Here is an 18251-nt window from a genome sequence, read left to right as displayed (position 1 = left end):
CAATCGTGTGAAGCAACTTGCTGCCAGATTGCAGTCAATGAGTGTTGAGATTGACGATAAAGAAATTGCAATGGCTGTGTTGAATGGCTTGCCTCCACGATTCGATAACCTGGTTGTTGTTCTTGACGCACTTGGCAATGAAGATAAAGTGTTTGGACTCGAGTTTGTGAAGAGTCGTCTGCTGCAAGAAGAACAACGAGAAAGCATGAAGACCGCTTCTGCTTCATCACCACATGCACCTGCACTTGTCAATCGTATGCCTATTCGACGCAATATGAAATGTACGAATTGCAATAGACATGGGCATACTGCAGCGCGTGGCTGCGGCAAGGACGTGAATGGGCGCCGACCTGCACCGCCAGATGGGTTTCGGTCACGCAACACTGGCTTGAAGCCAAGTGCATTCGTTTCTCGAGATGACAATTCCACTGCTGCCTTTGCTGAGAGTGATGTCACTATTGACAGGAAGCCTTTCCCAAGGCTCAGACTACTGTATCGAAACGCAGTCTCTGGTACCTGGGATACTAATTGAGGTCCTCAGGGACATCGAATTAACCAAAGGGGAAGGACGAAGGCGAGGTGAGAGAACGCTTGCATCTGACTGGTGGCGGGCAGAGTTGGTAACTAATGAAGTGGTGGAGGGAAGAGTGAAAGGAAAACTGAAATACGTGGCAAGGGAGGGGTTCAATGAACAACAAGCGATGGTGTGGATTCTTCCTGATTATATTCGCTTGGTGGAGGATGACGCCACTCAGTTGCGATGGCGTTATTATGAGTGCTCAGGACAGGTGAGCTATGAAACAGATGGAGAAAATTTTATTCGCCAGAGCGAAAATGGTGTTGGTGATGGGGAGGCGGTACTCAATTTGCGAATGTATAGCGTGGAGGGGAAAGTGGCTACGCTTTTATCTCGAGTTGAAGAAATCGAGTACATGGTTGTTGGCCAGTTTCAATTCTTTTCTCGGATCGGGTCTGGATCAACGGCAGAACGGTAATGTGCACGTCTCCTAAATACTTTGAGACAGAAAACATTGGTACTCATCCAGAAGCCGGTACCAAACTTCAAACTGCGACAAGGGGATACGGAGCAGGACACGTACTACGAATAGAGCTCTACCGGAAGCATTCGTTCAGTGGTAGACTGCACCTTCGAAGAGTGTGAGAACTTGGCCCGCGCTGTTCATTCTTTGTCCGATTCTGCCCAGTTCAAGCCCTCGTTCCAGGAAAGCCAGTCTCCCGCAGCGTGCACCGAGCTCGCAGAGATAATTTTCCCATCATGCAAAGATTTGTGCACAATTATTGGCATAAACTCTGTTGCGGACATGAGAAATAATGTGCGACGGAGGAAAGGAGGAGGAAAAGAAGGAACCGTGCATGAAGCAATTCGCATTCTGGGGTTGTCTGTCGCAGATGAGACCAATGAGAAATCGGCGGCGGCACTGCTGGTGGGAACATGTATGCCATACGTTCGTCGCAAGGCGACGGTCGATGCTCTTGTCCGAAAGAGCCGAGATTTCGATTTTCGAAGTATGTCGTACACTCACCCTCTCTCACGTTCATCACTTCAAGCAGTTGATCTCGTAAGCAAAGTTTTCGCGGCAAGGCTTTCAGCCACACCGAGCGAGGTGTCGGAGGACGAGGCTGTAAAGACTGTTTTCTCGCAGTTGAAAACTTTCTCTTTGCGGTGGCGTCCGATGGTTCCCCCGAACAGTCGATTCTGGAGTACAGCTACATCCGTTTCTGAACACGGTTGCAGGTCTCTCGAAGTAGAGCTCCCCTACTTCATTATTAGAGGCTTTCAGGCCGTGTCCGAAGTCAGCTATTTGGTTACAGATGAGTACTTGACGCACGTATTTTGTACAAAGGGTCAAGCACACATGAGCACCTAGTCACGTATGTCGTCGTAGACACATCTATGAATTGTGAAAGTCTCAGAGACTTCAAAAAGTTGTCGAACTTTTCAGCACAAACGCGTTAAATGATTCAGTGCAAGGCCATTTGGTAATTTTTTTTGTGGTTGAGCTCTTACATGTTATGACATGGAGCTCCTCCGACGCTGGGATATCCTAGGATAGCGAACGCCATCAAGGTGAATAATTATTCACCTTGATGGCGTTCACTCGGTCACGAACGTTCTCCTGCATCTATTTGCGCATTTTGCTATCTCGAATGTTGGATAGATCTTCGACGCAACGCCGCAACATACCGGGGTTGACGAGGTCGTCAGATGCGTGATGTAACAGCAGTGAGGCAATCTGTAAAGAGGTCGACGAATCGAAGCGCAAGTTTGTGGTGGTACATATGTTAGGGTTTGGTGAGCTTGCTGACCGATGGACAAATGGGAATTGTAGATGAAAAGACAGAATAAAGCATATCTAACTTACCTTTGAGAAATAGAACGGAATTGCTTGTAGTTCGGCTTCGTTTTCACGTTCATGCGAGATGTACCTGTCCAGTTCTCGCACTGTGAGCCATCGCGGCGGCAGAATTTTGCACCTGTGAACTTTCCTCAATGCAAGCGCTAGCCACAAAGGCACCTGTTAACAGAACAAATGTCCAGATAAAGGGTTAGTTCTTTGCCCCTTTTGCATCGGAATAACCGAAATCCCAGTAGCAGTAGATAGGTTTAGGATGAAACACACCGTGGTCGTGATTGATGGCTCAAACGGCCCAAACTCGCCGCGCATTAACGTGATAACATCAGATTTGACCATCGGATTTATCTCTATCAACTCATCTTCGGCGACGAATTCTGCTCGCTAAAACGCGAGCTCTGCTTCAATAGCCTCCGTAGCCGCGGACGAATCCATGTTGCGATGCCGCTACGGAACGCGGATAGGATTTTCGAAGTGTAGACTTGGACAGGACGGGTGCGGAGTTGCTGGTGACGAATGTCAGTGTTTGGTTCGAGATTCTGCCTTCCTTCTCCTTTATCTTACCCGAACGCGGCCGAAGACTGTGTTCGTTGAGAGGCGCACGGCGGTTGAGGTTGGGCGTGGAGCAAAGGAGCGTTCAGAAGGCAGGCTCAGGAAAAGAAGATACAGTGCCTCCTACGATATAGTGCTATAGCGTGACATACCTCTAGCCATGGCACTACTGGGGGGATGGCACTATAGAAAGGAGGCTCAAATACATATATTTGGGGACAAAGCACACTGCTTACACAAACACAACAAAGCCTGTATAACACAACTAAATAGCTTCATCCTTTGAGTACTGAACCATGCCGGATGATACACGTGTGCGTATGATAACCTGTGCCAGAGGGTGAGCCATAGCACTATATAGAGGGAAGCACTACTAAAGTAGGCACTATTGAGCGACCCCCCATGTAATATGTAATGGCTGTCGCGCGACAAGATTTACAAAAGCTGTATGGCTGGCCAGCCATACTGCATTTGTAAATCTGTAGGGCTGGCCAGCCATAATGGAACTAGATTAATTTTTGTTAATTTTTTAGAGGTTGATTGTAGTATGGGCGGCCACCCATACAGCTTTTGTAGATCTTGTCGCGCGACAAACACATCACACGTGTGGACCCAAATGCAATGTATTACACGTGTGGATCGATATGCAATGTTTTACACGTGGCGACCAAAATGCAATGTAATACACGTGGTGACCAAAAGGCAATGTTTCACACGTGGCGACGAGCTGGTGAATGATGATTGGCCGATTATGATACGGAATCGTATACAGTGCCTCCTACGATATAGTGCTATAGCGTGACATACCTCTAGCTATGGCACTATTGGGGGCATGGCACTATATAAAGGAGGCTCAAATACATATATTTGGGGACAAAGCACACTGCTAACACAAACACAACAAAGCCTGCATAGCACAACATCCTTTGGTCAGGGTCTCCTTTAAGACAGCATGGACTGCTGTACTGCGTACTGAACCATGCCGGATGATACACGTGTGAGCTTAAGATAACCTGTGCCAGAGGGCGAGCCATAGCACTATATAGAGAAGCACTACTAACGTAGGCACTATTGAGCGACTCCCCCTGTAACCTACACCGTTCCGTTCTGCCCAGAGAAACCCCCCCTACTGCGCCTGGATACACTGTAAGTTTGCAACGTGTACGGACGTTCACACACACCCGAACACGTGCAAGGCCCAGCAAGAGTACCTTCCTAGTAAACCTTTTAGAAACGTGTTAAGACACAGTGTGTCAAGAGTCTTGACAAGACTCTTGACATACCCTGTCTTAACATTATTGAAAATGGGCGGCCACATGCTGTTATCTGGAAAGTGCAAAATCGAGTGACACGTGTACATGACTCGACGGTCCGGAACCTCACCCCATATCACCACATGACACGTGTAAATTCTCAGATTTTGGGGTTCTGGGGACGAAAGTGGACTTTTGGAGGGTTATGCAAATTTGCATAAATGCCGAAAATTTGCATTTGACCCGAACCGTTATAGGGCTACACAGGCAATACTGCAAATCTATTCGGTTTCGGTTCGAATGCTGCAATTGTAGTGGTCTGTTATTGTCCATTTATATGCAGTCATGCTGGTGATATATCTTGAATGATCGGTATACGTTTTAATTACATCATTTCGGGGGTTTGAAGTTGTTCACCATGGTTGTAATGGGTAATTACGGGTGGCCTTGGGGCTGCACACTTGTGTGCGGTGTACACATGTACACATCGCCAGGTTGCTGCGTGTACGTACACTTGTACTCGTCGCCTACATACGGTCCGGCGCGTGTCCGAGTACAGTACATGTGAATTAAAAGTACAAGTATTTCTCACAAGAGACATGTACTTACGTGAGTATTTAGTGTATGCGTCACGCTGTATGCGACCCTTGCATCAGCATGCGCCGTTGTACTACACTCTCGTCAGCATGCGACGTTGTACTGTGCTCTCGTTATGGTGCGCCGTTGGATGCAAGTTGATGACAGTACTCGTGTGATTCACATCGGATATCACGTGAGATGTGTAGAAAGTCTGGATGCACATTGTTGCTACCCGTCATAGTTGTCTGGCAGTGTGTACCGAAATTAGTAAGGTACGAAACAAGGGCATGTATGGGGACTGAGATATGACAGGACTTTGCGTTGTTGGAAATAGAGAGATGCCAAGTTGTTCATTGGGCAAGAATATATTCTGTCATGTCTGGATGCAGATTAGTAAGGTGTGAAACGATTGCATGCATAGGGCCATGGTTTACAGTCACTGGAAATGTGTAGAAACTGTTGTGCACTGATAGTCAATAGTCAATTCGTAAGGTGGAAATAGAACAGTGTGGACGGGCCAGAAGAGGACCGCGCTTGGTCGCGCATATGGTGAGTACGGTTTACCAGGTGCCAAAGCAATGGGATAGTGTAACACTCAAAGTGTATAAGTATCGCCGAACGACGGCTCCAAGTAAACCTCGGTACCAACTCCTTCACTCACACACATCAACCTGCCCTCCTTCTTTCCCTTACCCCTCCGAACCTACCATTAAACATGCCCCGAGTACACACACAGTTGGGCAGACGAGGAGCGAATCAATGTGAAACCTTTCCAGGCAAATTAACTGTATTTGAATCTGAAAAGTCTCCAGGCAAACAACTGCCAGGGGCGTGCATAATGTCTCCTGTTAGCCGATCTGTTTAGCTCAAACAGTGCCGCTTGTACAAACGTTCTGAGCCCGGTGCCACCCCCCTTCGCGACATGGACATCAACACCCCGCCCCTCACATCTTCAGGCACTTCCCGACTCAATCGTGGCCCTCTCCACTCCAACCCTGGCTCTGTCTCTGCGCACCCGTCCCATTCTTCTTTGCCGGCTTCGCCATCATCTCTGTCTCCACCTATCTCTCCGCCTTCATCCCCGTCACTATTGCCGTCGCCTTTGCACGCTTCCTCCACCCCATTCGGCCATTTACACCTTACGCCGAGCACGTTTGCTGACTATCTGAGCTTACCACACCGGCCCGGCGATTGTTACGAACTTATTGACGGAATCCTATACCATCGAAGAAGAGCAAGTGACGTTGGCGGAGGAGAAGGAGCATCTCTCGCCGATCCGGCAGGCTTTTGGGGCTGGGGAAAGCCGCCGTTGTTCGGGGCCGCAATGCGTCCCACATATTGACGAAAGAGGAGATGGCACCATACTTGAACCTTGTTTTTCAGAACAGGACAGTCCCGCTCGGAACGAGTAGTATTGTGCAAGTGCAGGCTCTCATGCTGCGCGTGAAGTTTCAGCGTAAGCGTGGGAGGTACTTGGAGCGATGCATGTCGCAACTGGAGGAGATAGCATGGTTTGTGGATGACCCGATTGCGTCAATGGATGAAGATGGTAGGCATGCGGCTGTGGCAGAGCGTAACATGCTCCTGTTCGCATTTGCTCTGCCAACGCGATGGGAGTTGAAGAAGGAGCTCGCCATTTCAGGTGGAAGGATAGGGCTTGTGAAATCAGCCATGGAGATTTTTCGAGAAGGTCGAATGATGCTGTTGAGTGCTATTGCCTGATTGGCAACCTTGGTCGTGCTGAGGCTCTGGTTTGTGAGCAGCTGGACCTATTCGACCGAGCAGTTGTGGAGGACGAGATGGCAGGATAGCCTGAAATTGCCTCTGCGGTTTTGAACTTTGGTGCGAAGTCCATGCTCGTGCTGCGCGACGGCCTCGCCTCATTTGCGTCCTGGGAGATGTCACGAGGAACAAGGAGCATTTCGAAACAGCGTGGACGGAGAGTAGGGGCAAGGAAGCCCGGCATGTAGAATGCACGATAGCCCGCGCTGGATGCTTCACTGTGACAGAGAGCTGGACGCCGTGCGCGGGACGCAGCGGTGGCGGACATTTCAGCGGCACCAATCGGCTATTGTGATGTTCGTGGTCCGGACGGGGGCGGGCCTCACAAATCGAGGAGACGTTTGCGTTGGAAGGTGAGGGCGACGGTGTACAACACTTTCTGCCAATTTTACAGACATATTTTTAAATTTAACGATGTAAACTGTCTTTGCAATCAACTCATACATACTTCTGAAACTGTTTTCCCGCCAAACAGTTAAGTGATCTGCACAAACAGTCGCAGTTCGAGTTTGCCGCGCTTCCCAACGTGATGGACAATTCTTTCAGGCGGTATGTACGGCGTTTTACGCATAGTGGTTCCGAAAACATCTCTTCAACTTGGAAGGCACTCCTCACACCCCAGGAAAACATTTCAACTTCCGAACGCACCACTTGTCCTCCTCCATCAAATCTGCGATCTTCGTTACCACCTCGCGCGAAATCAGCCGTTGTCGCATCTCACCGACCTCCTTCTCCAGACACATCGTCGCCTCCTTCATCAACGCACCAATCTCTTCACACTACAGCACTTTCTTCCCTTCAATCACACACACCAGCTTCTTCCGGTGCAGCTAAGACACGGCGGAGTTCTTCTCGTTTGCGATTTCGGCCAGATTCTGTGGGACCTTCATTCCAAGTCATAGCTTCGCCATCATCCAGCCCCCAAAAAGAAGCACAAGGAAACATGGGTCTGCGACGTACAGTGGCCGCGCATAAGAGGCGTCCATTGCCATTACATGCGAGAATTGGAAGCGCCGAGAAGCGTCGAAGACGAAAACCCGCTCAGACTGAGGCCACACGTTCGAACCCTACTGTGCGGGTTCCCCTGTCGAATTCATCTGCGCTTGAGAGCACCGAGTTACAGCCTGCCGCACGTTCGAACCCTACCTTGCACCCACCCCGATCGAATTCATCCTCGCTTGAGAGCACTGAGTTGCAGCGATCCATAGTGGCAATGCACAAGAGGTTGGCAGAAGAGCTGGCCAGCCGCAATGCCACATTATCGGACCTAGTGAAAAGCAATGCCAATACGGCGTCCAGTTTGGAGGACATCAAACTCCTCATTCTTCAAAGCTCTGCAGGTAGTTCGCGAATACCATCTCGATCAAGGGTGCAGGGAGGGTCTTGGAAAGCTGCAACTAAGAACCTGGAAAAGGACGTTCTCAAAGACAACCCCACAGTTATTATCGAAATCAATGCGGCAGTGAACGCGGATACCGTGTCAAGATCGCTTGCACAGACTCTATCTTCCTTTATGGATATCTATCACAATAACCAGGATGACCCCCGGATGACATCTCGTGTCGTCAGAGTCCTCTTGTTCGGGCTCAAACATAACAAATCTCGTTCAGAATTCAAACACGGACTGAGCAAAAAGCATGCAAGTTGTCGCTTCAGTACAGCCAAACGTGCGGTGATGAACGCAAGAAATCTCTCCGACGAAAGTATACGAGCATATGCGGCAGAATTTACAACAACCAAAGCCTTTATTGATAGGGATGCTGAGAGCAATGGAATTGATGTTCATGTTTCTACGAAGCCTTCTTGGCTGCAACCAGGTGTTTTGGACAACCAAACGCTGCATACCGCGCGAATGCATCACGAGTGCGTGAAGGCCGAGTTACCTCCGGATCCCTCCTGCTCGACTAGGCGCAAACATCTGTTCATATGCAAGAGGATCGTCACTATTATTAACGACTGTTTGCGAATCTCTTGGGATCGCTCAAAAGGTCAAAATGTTCGAGAGCGGCCTCTTTCTACTGGTTAACGGGAGTGAACATGACTCTTTCCATCGCTCTCACTCGTCACCCACCTTTCGATTTTTGCACAGCGATGCGGAATCCGTCCCCGCTTCCGAGATCCCTGACACTACTGTAGGGTGGGATACACACACATCCGTCACCAATCGGAAGCTTCTGGCTGCTCTTATATCGGAAAGCAAAGACCTGGTGATACAGGCGACTTATCAAGTCACCGTCACTGGTGGTTCGAACGGCGAAAAAACTGTCACAGAGATCAAGCGCAATCTTAACATCTTGCTAATTGCTCTGCGCTTCGTCTGCACCTATTGCCATTGTGGTGAAGAAATGACTCTTGGATCACATGCGTCAATGCTTCGATCAATCTATCGGATTGCTCGGTTTCTGAGGCAATTGTTTTCTGTCCGGGCGAACTACAATCCTTCAGGTACAACGGCAACGCCTGATGAGGCAACAGCTGTCAGTGGTGACGTGACAAGTGAGAGGAGCCAATCTGTGATACCCGAAATCACGCTGCGAGAGATGTTACCGGGTAGATCGGAGAAAGAGAGGGTTATCAGTGGGGTGTTGAAAATCTCCAAAGAGACATTCGCCAGATTCAACATTTCTGCACCGCAAGACATTGACAGCAGCGAAAGCGCGGTGCCAAGCGGCACCAATGAGTGGAGACATCAAACAGAAGATTTGGAAGATGATTTCGACAGTGACGATGATGTTATGGCGGGAATGCTTGACTAACATTTCTGCCCTGATAGGTTACGTAAAGTTCGGATTTGCAAGACCAGTGTCAAGACGGGTTCAGCAGTACGCGCTAAGCTGCACGTCAACAATTGCATGCCTTCACTATCAGAAGCTGCAGTATTAGAGCAGGTAAAAAAGTCGGAGCTCGTTCTAGTGGAGGACATCACTCGGAAAATCCCATGAGGGGCGCGATCAGCATTCGAAAAAATCATTTCGGCGGCCCATGTCGGCAAGAGTGAACAGGGCGGAACCCATATAGTTTGTCCTACCTCCATAGTCACCCAATGAATGAACGAATTGCACCACCATGTATCCCCCAACTTTCTCCGAGCCGTCATGTACTATGGTAGCTCGTGAGGTAATTCGCAATCCATATCGCTCCAATGTGCAGATGTTGTCGTGAATACTGCTGGGATCCTTGCTGCGTAATATTCTGATAACCGCCTGAACTTTGTGGCAGACGAATCCAAGAGAAAATGCTCGGGAGGGCCAGTCTTTCAGTTGCAATGGCGCCACGTAGTTCTCGACTATGCACACACTATCAAGAATCGAGTAACGAAGTGGGCTCGAGCTGCATTCTCTCCCAAAGCGGAGAAGCGATGGTGGGTAACGGATACTGTAATTCAAAACCGTGTCAATGACATGTTTATCTTATTGCATTTTTTGCGGGTGAAGCCATAGTCGTCTTGCGCCTTTTGGAATCGTGGCATCTCGCATTAGCGACATTGAATGTGTAACGGGTCGTAGGGGATCGCCTCGATCGCGGCACCGGGCACAACGTGCACGCCACACAGTCCTAGCCCCCCTCTTTGGCTCCGGGCTAACCTTGCGTCGCGCAGGGGGGTTTGAGCAAAAACGCACACACGATGGCAAGCTCGCTCTCCCCGGGGGTGCTCTCCTAGGGAACGCTGCCTTTACTTAAAGACAACATCACATAGAACGCCCGAACGGGCGCTTAGAAGCGCCACTGTCGGCGTTCGACATGTTGCAATTCGATTCAGGCAGAATCGAGCGTGGCCAGGCGAACGGACGCCGCCTGCCACGTGCGCTTGAGTCAGCTCGACTCTGGTACCCTTTCGGCCGGCGGCTACAGCTCGATACTGTAGCACGGCTTGAAGTCTGACGGTACTTGTGCGTCACAGTGCCCCATGGGCTCGAAGCGCTCGCGATTCGGGATTATTGTAAAGAGCACAAACGTAGCGCCCTCTTTTCCAGCTCTCAGTCGGCGGCAGTATATAGGAAGTCATGCAGCAGCCCTGGTAGGTCTTCGAACACCCGACGTAAAGGCTCCCAGCTACGATCGATTTGGTCAGGCAACCCCTCGCACTCAACTTGGATCTCGACACTCCCGTTTACCTCACGGATACCCCGCAAGGCCTTAGCCTCCTGATAGGTGGACTCGGAGTGTTCGATGTAGCGCATGAGAATAGGGTCGACCTCCTTATCTACCATGTCTCCCCTGTAAAACAGTAATCGCGCAGCATGCACCGTCTCCAGCCGGGACCGAAGCACGTCTTCTATCACGTCAACTCATTCCGATTTGACTTCCTTAATGCGTCTAGGTCCCCGCCACACAAATTGTAACTTATGTTCTTTGGGCTGCGCCCGACGCACCAAGACGAAATCCCCCACATGAAAATTAGCGGCCTGTACATGTGTCTTGGCGTTGTGAGACTCCACAGCCTTCTTTCGCGAGGCACTCGACAGTCCGACAACCTCCTTATGCATGGCGTCCATGGTCCGCTGCGTCCCAGCGATACCCACCAACTGTCTGGCTCTAACCTCCTCGATTTGGTCGATGCTGACATACTTGTGCAGCGGCAGCGCCTTCAAAAGCGGCCTAGTAGGTCGATGAGACGTAAAGACCTCTAAAAGAGTCCGATAAACGCCCGGTACACCAGGGTCGTGCAAACCAAGTCGCTTGAGAGGCGCATGGTTTAGCACGCCGGTAAGGCACTCGGTCACTGCGGGCCAATCCCTTTGTGACAGACCAAACTCCTGCAGCAATACTTTGCATGCTCGTAGCACCTCCCGACACACCCTTTCCACAGACCCGTTGGCCCAGGGCGTGTATGCCGTCGTGAAGTGATGACTCACCTTCAGCTCCTGCGTCAGTTCTGCCACTAACCGGTTCTTAAAGTGGGCCCCCTAATCGGGCACGATCCATTCCATTGCGCCAAACGAAGTCATCCACGTCGCCAAAGCCTCGGCAGCGGCCTCACTGGATGCGTGTTCTGAGGGCCAGAGCCATACATAGCCAGAGACGTCATCCCGTAATATGAGCAGGTAACGCTCGTGCTCACTGCTTTCACCCATGAAGAGGAAATCCAGATGGACCACCTCATTGGGTCGGTCGCCGTGCATGGCGTGCCCTAGCGGTCGAGGCACCCTCTCGCCTGTCCTCGTAACCAGGCAGTGCAAGCAACCTCGTACTAGGACGCTGACATCGCCAGCGACCCCATCCCAGTCGAAGTCCTCTCTCACCACGCTGTGGGTTGCGTCTCTTCCTCGGTGTCCCATGGATCCACAATACGAAACGACCAATATCCTCAACTTAAACTCAGAGTTAGCCGGGGGTATCCATATCAGGCCCCCCGGCGAAGCAACCCATCACTTCCCGCGGTTGCGTTTCGCGGTTTGTCCTGCGCTCTCCGTTGCGCCGTAAGTAGATCCCCGAGCCCCGGCCAGTCAATATCGCTGGCTGCAGGGACAATTTGTTTCGACGCGAGTAAGATGCTGCAAATACTTCTGGTGCTCAGACGCTCGTTGCGATAACCCCGTGTCCAACGTGTCAATATGTCGGCAAAGATGTTGCGGTGGCCCTCGATGTGCTCAATGGAGTAGTCGAAACGGGACAAGAAGATCGCCCAGCGCTGCACCTTAGAGACGACATGCTTGCCCATAGCCGGTTCCAGGGCCAGCGGAGCGAAGATAAACAACAAGTTGCGATGATCGGTATGCACATGGACCGGTGCTTCGTCGAGGAATAGGTAGTCCAATTTATCGAACGTCTGAAAAATGGCAAACCCTTCCTTTTCAAATGTGCTCCAGTTTCCTTCAGCACCCTTAAACTCGGCCCCTAGGAATGCCAGCGGCTCGTGCTGCCGCTCCTCTATAGGCAACTTCAGGCTTTCGACATCCGTTTGCGTTACGATGCCCGACCAGAAACGATCAGAAGCGTCTGTGTAAACGCACAGCACCCTGCCCGGCTTCGGGTAGGCTAGCTTGACGGCATCACGGAGACTATTCTGTAAATCAGTGAAAGCTCGCTGATGTTCCGCGCCCCAGGATAGTGTCCGCAACTGGATGCCCCGAATCGACCTCTTCGTGCGACGTCCACTCCGGGTATACGCCTCTTCGAGCACCGCCACGAGCGGAGCAACCGAGCGAGCGAAGTCCGGAATGGAGATAGCCATCCACCAGCAGCAGTGCACAAACTGGCACACTTCATCCGCGGTTTGCGGGTCTGCCATGTCCTTGAGACCCTGGACATTTGCAGGGTCCATACGGTATCGGTCTTCAGAGATGATGCGACCGCACCATTTGATCTCCCTCGCAAAATACTCGCATTTCAGTGCAGATAGAAAAAGCCTATGCTTCAAGCACACGACAAAGAACGTCTCGAGATACCGAAGCAAATCGGCCTCAGTTCGCGAATGGAGGTTAAAATCGTCGAGCCAGGCCTTCATGTTTGCCCGGAGCTCGCGAAAAAGTGGCTCAATGGTGGATTGGAAATACGTTGTCGCGCTCGTTAAACCCGGTAGGGCGCGCTTCGATGAGTAAGTGCCCTTACGGCAGACAATGCCACAAGCGCCATAAGAATCAGGATGTAATGGCAGCTGGCAATATCCCGAGCAGAAATCCAAGGTGGCGAAGCAGGTGCTTCCCGCAAAGTCTTGTAGTTCTGATTCCAAATGCGGCATCGGCCACGCTTTTTTGACAGTCGCCGCATTGACCGGTCGCAGATCGACAGCAAGACGAAATGTGGCCCTCGAGTTCTTTGGGACAAGTATTGGAGCAGCCTGCCACTCTGCATCCGGATTCGGTGTCAAGAAATCCATCTCCACCAGTTTCGCCACGTATTGTTTAGAAAAGCCCTTTGCTTCGCTGGATAACCACGCGCCTTGGCCTTTACCGGCCGCTTCTTCGGGTTGAGTTCAACCCTCATTGGCGGCACCCGGGCTGGGTCGGATTTCCCCAGCCTTATTCCAAAACCGAACGGTACCTCGTGAGCAGTTGCTCCAGGGTAGCTGCGCCCTTTTCCGACAACCCATTCTCGACGGCGCGTTTAACCGCGTTGTCCAAAGCCTCGGATAAGTCCTCTTCGCTGTCGTCGCCCAAGTCTATGTAAACATCAGACTCCTCAAGAGCGTCCTCTTCTACGCCCCTGTGACTGTGATAAACACCACCGGCAGCGGACAGACACGCTGAAATTCTCCCGCTGGTCTCGAACCGGCGAGCCTGCTCGTCTACCTTGAGCGCATCGGGCACGTTTATGACTCCGTCGTGCTTGTTGCACGCGGCGGCCAAAAGTGCCCGATTATTGCACTCGATGGCATGCAGCACCGGACGCCCTATCACAACGTAATGCAGCTCCTCGTCACTCACCCGCCACTCGAGGTTTCGCAACAAAAGTTTCGTTCCATGCCTAATGCGCAGCTGCACATCGGCAGTGACGAGACGACTGCAAACTATCTTGGCCTCTCCTTTGATAGGCAAGAATAGGTGCGGGGGAGTTAGTGGTGTGACCTTAGCGGTCGCATCGGCCTGGAGCAGTTGCTCCAGCACCGACGACGGAACCAAATTTGTGTCCGACCCGCTGTCGGCTAACAACACGCTCTCGACGGCCCCCTTCGCGAACGTCGCACTGAATAAGGCCGAATGTGAGTCAATTTCATTTGCACCTATGTGGCGAACATATCCCTTGGATTCCCCCTCGCCGTGGCTTGTCCTCTGCTTTTTTGCTGAATAATACTCCTCCTTAAGCGCCTTCTGTTCCTCGACGGATGAGTTCGGACAATCGTTGATGAAGTGTCTCCCCTTGCACTTTCTGACGTTTAGGCAGGGCGGAAGCTCTCTTTGCCGCTTACGGCCGTTGCTCGGAGAACCGTCGTCCTTGCTCTTGCCCCACGCAAAGTCCTTCTTCTGATAGAGGCGCCTAGGCGTCTGTTTAGCATCTCCGCGGCGTCCTCTTGCGCGTGCCTTACTCAGCCGGTTGTCCTTGCTACGACCCTCGGCCAACGACGATGTGGAGTCCGAGTTCGAGCTCTCATCGGACCAATCTCGGAGCCTCTTAAAAGAGTCCTCCTCTTCATCCATGGTCTTGGCCTGCACGGCCAGCTCTTGCATGAAAGCTCCGAAGTCATTCTTGTCGAACTGATCCAGCTTCCTCCAGCGTACCAGCTGGTTCATTTTAGACTTCAGACGACGCGGCTGGATGCGCGTCATGATATGCTCGATACAAATGTGCGGCTTGGTCTCCGTGACGTCTCCAATACCCGCACTCTCCAGCTTCTGCACGTAGCGGAAATGCAAACTCCATACGCGATCCTCGGCTTCGATGAGAGTCATGTTCATCTGCACCTTCTTCACAATTTGGTCAATACGATGGAGATTCGTTTCATCAACCAACAGACTGGCCCTCTTCTTGACGCAGTGCTTTAGCTGATCCTCGGTGATCTCCCCGACGGTAGACCGCTCTACCCACTGGGCCGTGATGAATAACCTGACATATGCGTCATCCATGCATGCGCGATAAGACATAGGCATGATGGAGGTCCCAGGTTCTTTGTTTTCTCCGCCACCTGCTTCTCGTAGAATTCGCTCTTCTTCAAGAAGCTGACGAAATGTTTGGTCGAAACCCCCTGCAGGCGCGGGGGTTCCACATTGGTAAGGATGGTTTAGCGCATGGTCGTGCTGCCAGCCCCACTGGGCGTGTTGTTGTGTGGGTGCGGCATGACTGGACCGCAATCGCTGCAAGTCCTACTTCCTCTCTGTCCGGAAAGTAATTACTGTAACGGGTCGTAGGGGATCGCCTCGATCGCGGCGCCGGGCACAACGTGCACGCCACACAGTCCTAGAACAGTGATTGGTTATTAAAAAGATTTTTCCTTCTTAAAAAGAACTGCGTTGGAATATTGCCTAAGTCGAATTTAAGCCTATTTATGGCTTTTAGACACAAGTCGCTAATTCTGGAGAGTATATTTATTCTTTGCGCACTGCAGCAAAGTGTGTAATTTTTGTGAAACTGTGAAATTCACGGTTTCAAAGAGTGGATAACTCCTTGGAGTCATTATGTAGATCAATCTACTCTGCATTTATGTCGATGACCTACAGATTCGACAATCTTGACCCATGAAGTGCGGAGGCAATGATCCATGATATGGTGGCGCGCCTTGCTATCGGATGCGTATGAAAATTTGGTTTGAGAGCTCATTCAAGAACTAAACAGACCACCCCTTTTTTCCAGTGGAGCTGTTTTACAATCACATCGCTTCGAGACGGAATGAATCTTGTGGGTCATGTGTACATCATATGTGAAACAGAGCAAAATGGTGTTCTCATCTTGAGCGAGTTCACAGGAGCCGCAAAAAACTTAACGGGTGCTTTGCTAGTGAATCTTTGGAACGTTGATAATGGTCAGCGATGCAATTTTCAGAGCCTGGAAATGCACGACTTCGAGAGAGAGAGTTGAAACACCAGAAAGTATACCGCCATGTCGACTTGCACACTGCGTCCGCATCGGGCGCTCGCTTCATTGACGATATAGTCAAATACTCCGCGAATCGCAAGGCAAAAGCGATACAACTAATTCCGATACCAACACACCAGGTTAGATATTCATACCGTGCTACGAAGGAGAAACGATTGTTTTCCTTTGATTCCGATGGTACTCTTCCCACGGTTGAGAGTCGGTCAGAGTTGGCCAAACCCTCTGAGCAACTTCTCGAAGTTCTGCGCCGTCTTGCCAGTTGTGATCAAAGTATTGTGTTCATTGCGACAGAGGCAAAAGAACACAGTCATGGATTGGTTCAGAAGAGTAGGCCTTGGTTTTGCCGTAGAACACGAGTTTTCTGCGCGATAGTCAGACCTTTTACGGGAGAGGTTTGGGGGCTGTAGAATGAGTGGATTGCTAGAGTGTGGAGAGGAGGAGACGTTCGAAACAACCGGAAATACTGTAGTCGGGAAACGCGACGAAACTTGGGATGACTCATTAAGCCCCCATGATCTCATTGCAATGAGAGACGCGCTTGATTTGGCTAGTCTGTTGTTGAAACGAATTGAGGACAGCACACCTACGAGCTTCTTGTCGCAGAAAGAGATTGCATAGAGGTGGCATATCAGAGATGCTGATCCCGACTTCCCAGTGATTCGAGCACATGATGCTCGGCAAGCGCTCGAGGAGGTGCTACACGGCAGTCCGATGGAGGTCTTGATGGGGCAAAAACTCCTTTACGTTCAGTTCGACCGCGAGGGGTGCACAACGGAGCAGCAGTGGCTGAAGTGTTCAGACGTATGCGGCATACGTGCCACGCCGCGATCAGTATTGTGACTCGGGCATACCGTATGCCCGAGTCACAATACTGATCCATGGATATAAATCTTCTTATTACATAAAAAATAACATCCCGCCGCGCGCTGGTGGGCCGCGCGCTGGACACGTAACGCCTGCAGAGCGAGGTGTATTTCATGGAGCGCGCGACGAGGCGCCCCCATCCGCGAGCGGCACGAGCGCGTCCAGGAGACCCCGCTCGTAATTGCCTTTCATCCCGTTTCGTCGTGTGAGCCCACCATGGCGGTCTCCATTCGTTTCGTCCTTCTCATCTTCGTCTTCCTTCTCACATTCTCGGTTGTCCAAAGCCAGAAGCAGCCCTTCAAGCTTCACCAACAACTGCACCTGACAACAGCACCCCACCCCCAGGACTAGCTGGGGGCAATGGACCGGGTGGTCCCGGCGCTGGCCCCCTCCCTTCCCATCCGCCCAGTACGTTGCTCCGCAAACTCGCCATCGCAGTCATCTCTATTGCTACTGGCTCTGCCATCATCACTATCCTCGCTTGTGTCTGGTGCTGTGTGCTGCCCCCAGAGCGCTCCAACATGGACAAGAGTCCAGCTGTCCATACTAAGACTATCCCCCTTCCTCCTGCTGTCTCGCCACCCCACCCGGACGACGTGCTCACCGGCGATCACACTCAACCTCTCGCTAAGGAGCATATTTATCAATACTCGCCGGAAAGAGTTTAGCGCTACTCTCGTCGTCTCGTTCCGCGCGATTTCGCTATGTCGAACAGCAAAACTGTGGTTTGTGTTCTTGTTCAGCTGCTCCCCGCTCCGACCCCTCCGTCATGCTGCACACTTACACCCGCACCACCGTCTCGCGGTCGCCGTCACCCATCCTCGCCCCGCATTGAACAAAAGGATCCCGCTTCTCCCCGTTCCACCCGCCCACACATTTCCCGCATCTTACCACCGCCTCTTTACCCTCTCACTTCCCGCCCCTTGCCCCTCTCGGCCCCAACCATCGCCTCTTCACCCCCCTGCAGGGGGTAAAGTGGCCCCCGGCGGCTCCCGCCGCCGCATCCAGTCGCGCCACTTCTCCGAGGTCGACTTCATGAACTCCGGCCCGGGCCGCTCGCTCATGTCTGACTCGCGGTCCTCGGCCTGCAGCACGAGCTCGACTCGCTGCAGCTCGACGAAGTCCTCGTCGAGGAGTACCTGCTCGCCAAGCCGGTACTGCGCACATTTCTTTCACAATTTTGTTCACACCAAGACGCCACCCTCATGCCCTCCTTTTTCGGTTCTCGCTCCACCTGGTCTACCTGTATACTTTTCTGTATTTGTACAACACTCTTGTACATCGCGCTTCCTTCTACGAAAGAGGCGTCATACCACTTTCTCATTTATTAGCATGCTAGTTCCTTAAGCCCATCTCCTCACCTTGCCCTTTGCCA

At 51.5% G+C, this 18251-nt stretch overlaps 1 protein-coding gene across 1 annotated transcript; it reads right to left on the bottom strand.

Annotated features, from left to right (window-relative positions):
- Window positions 1-2144: 2144 nt before the first annotated feature.
- Window positions 2145-2714, bottom strand: CHC_T00008805001 (DNA replication complex GINS protein PSF2, the protein is not entire). Its single transcript, XM_005714925.1, has 3 exons — window positions 2643-2714; window positions 2385-2537; window positions 2145-2255 (listed from the first exon to the last, which is right to left on the bottom strand). Exons 1-3 carry the CDS (start codon window positions 2712-2714, stop codon window positions 2145-2147), a joined length of 336 nt encoding a protein of 111 aa, XP_005714982.1.
- Window positions 2715-18251: the final 15537 nt, after the last annotated feature.

Source organism: Chondrus crispus, genomic scaffold (assembly GCF_000350225.1).
Source record: "Chondrus crispus Stackhouse genomic scaffold, scaffold_199, whole genome shotgun sequence".
Taxonomy (NCBI): Eukaryota; Rhodophyta; class Florideophyceae; order Gigartinales; family Gigartinaceae; genus Chondrus; species Chondrus crispus.
Note: the sequence above shows the minus strand (reverse complement) of the source record. Positions and strands in the feature narration are given on the sequence as shown.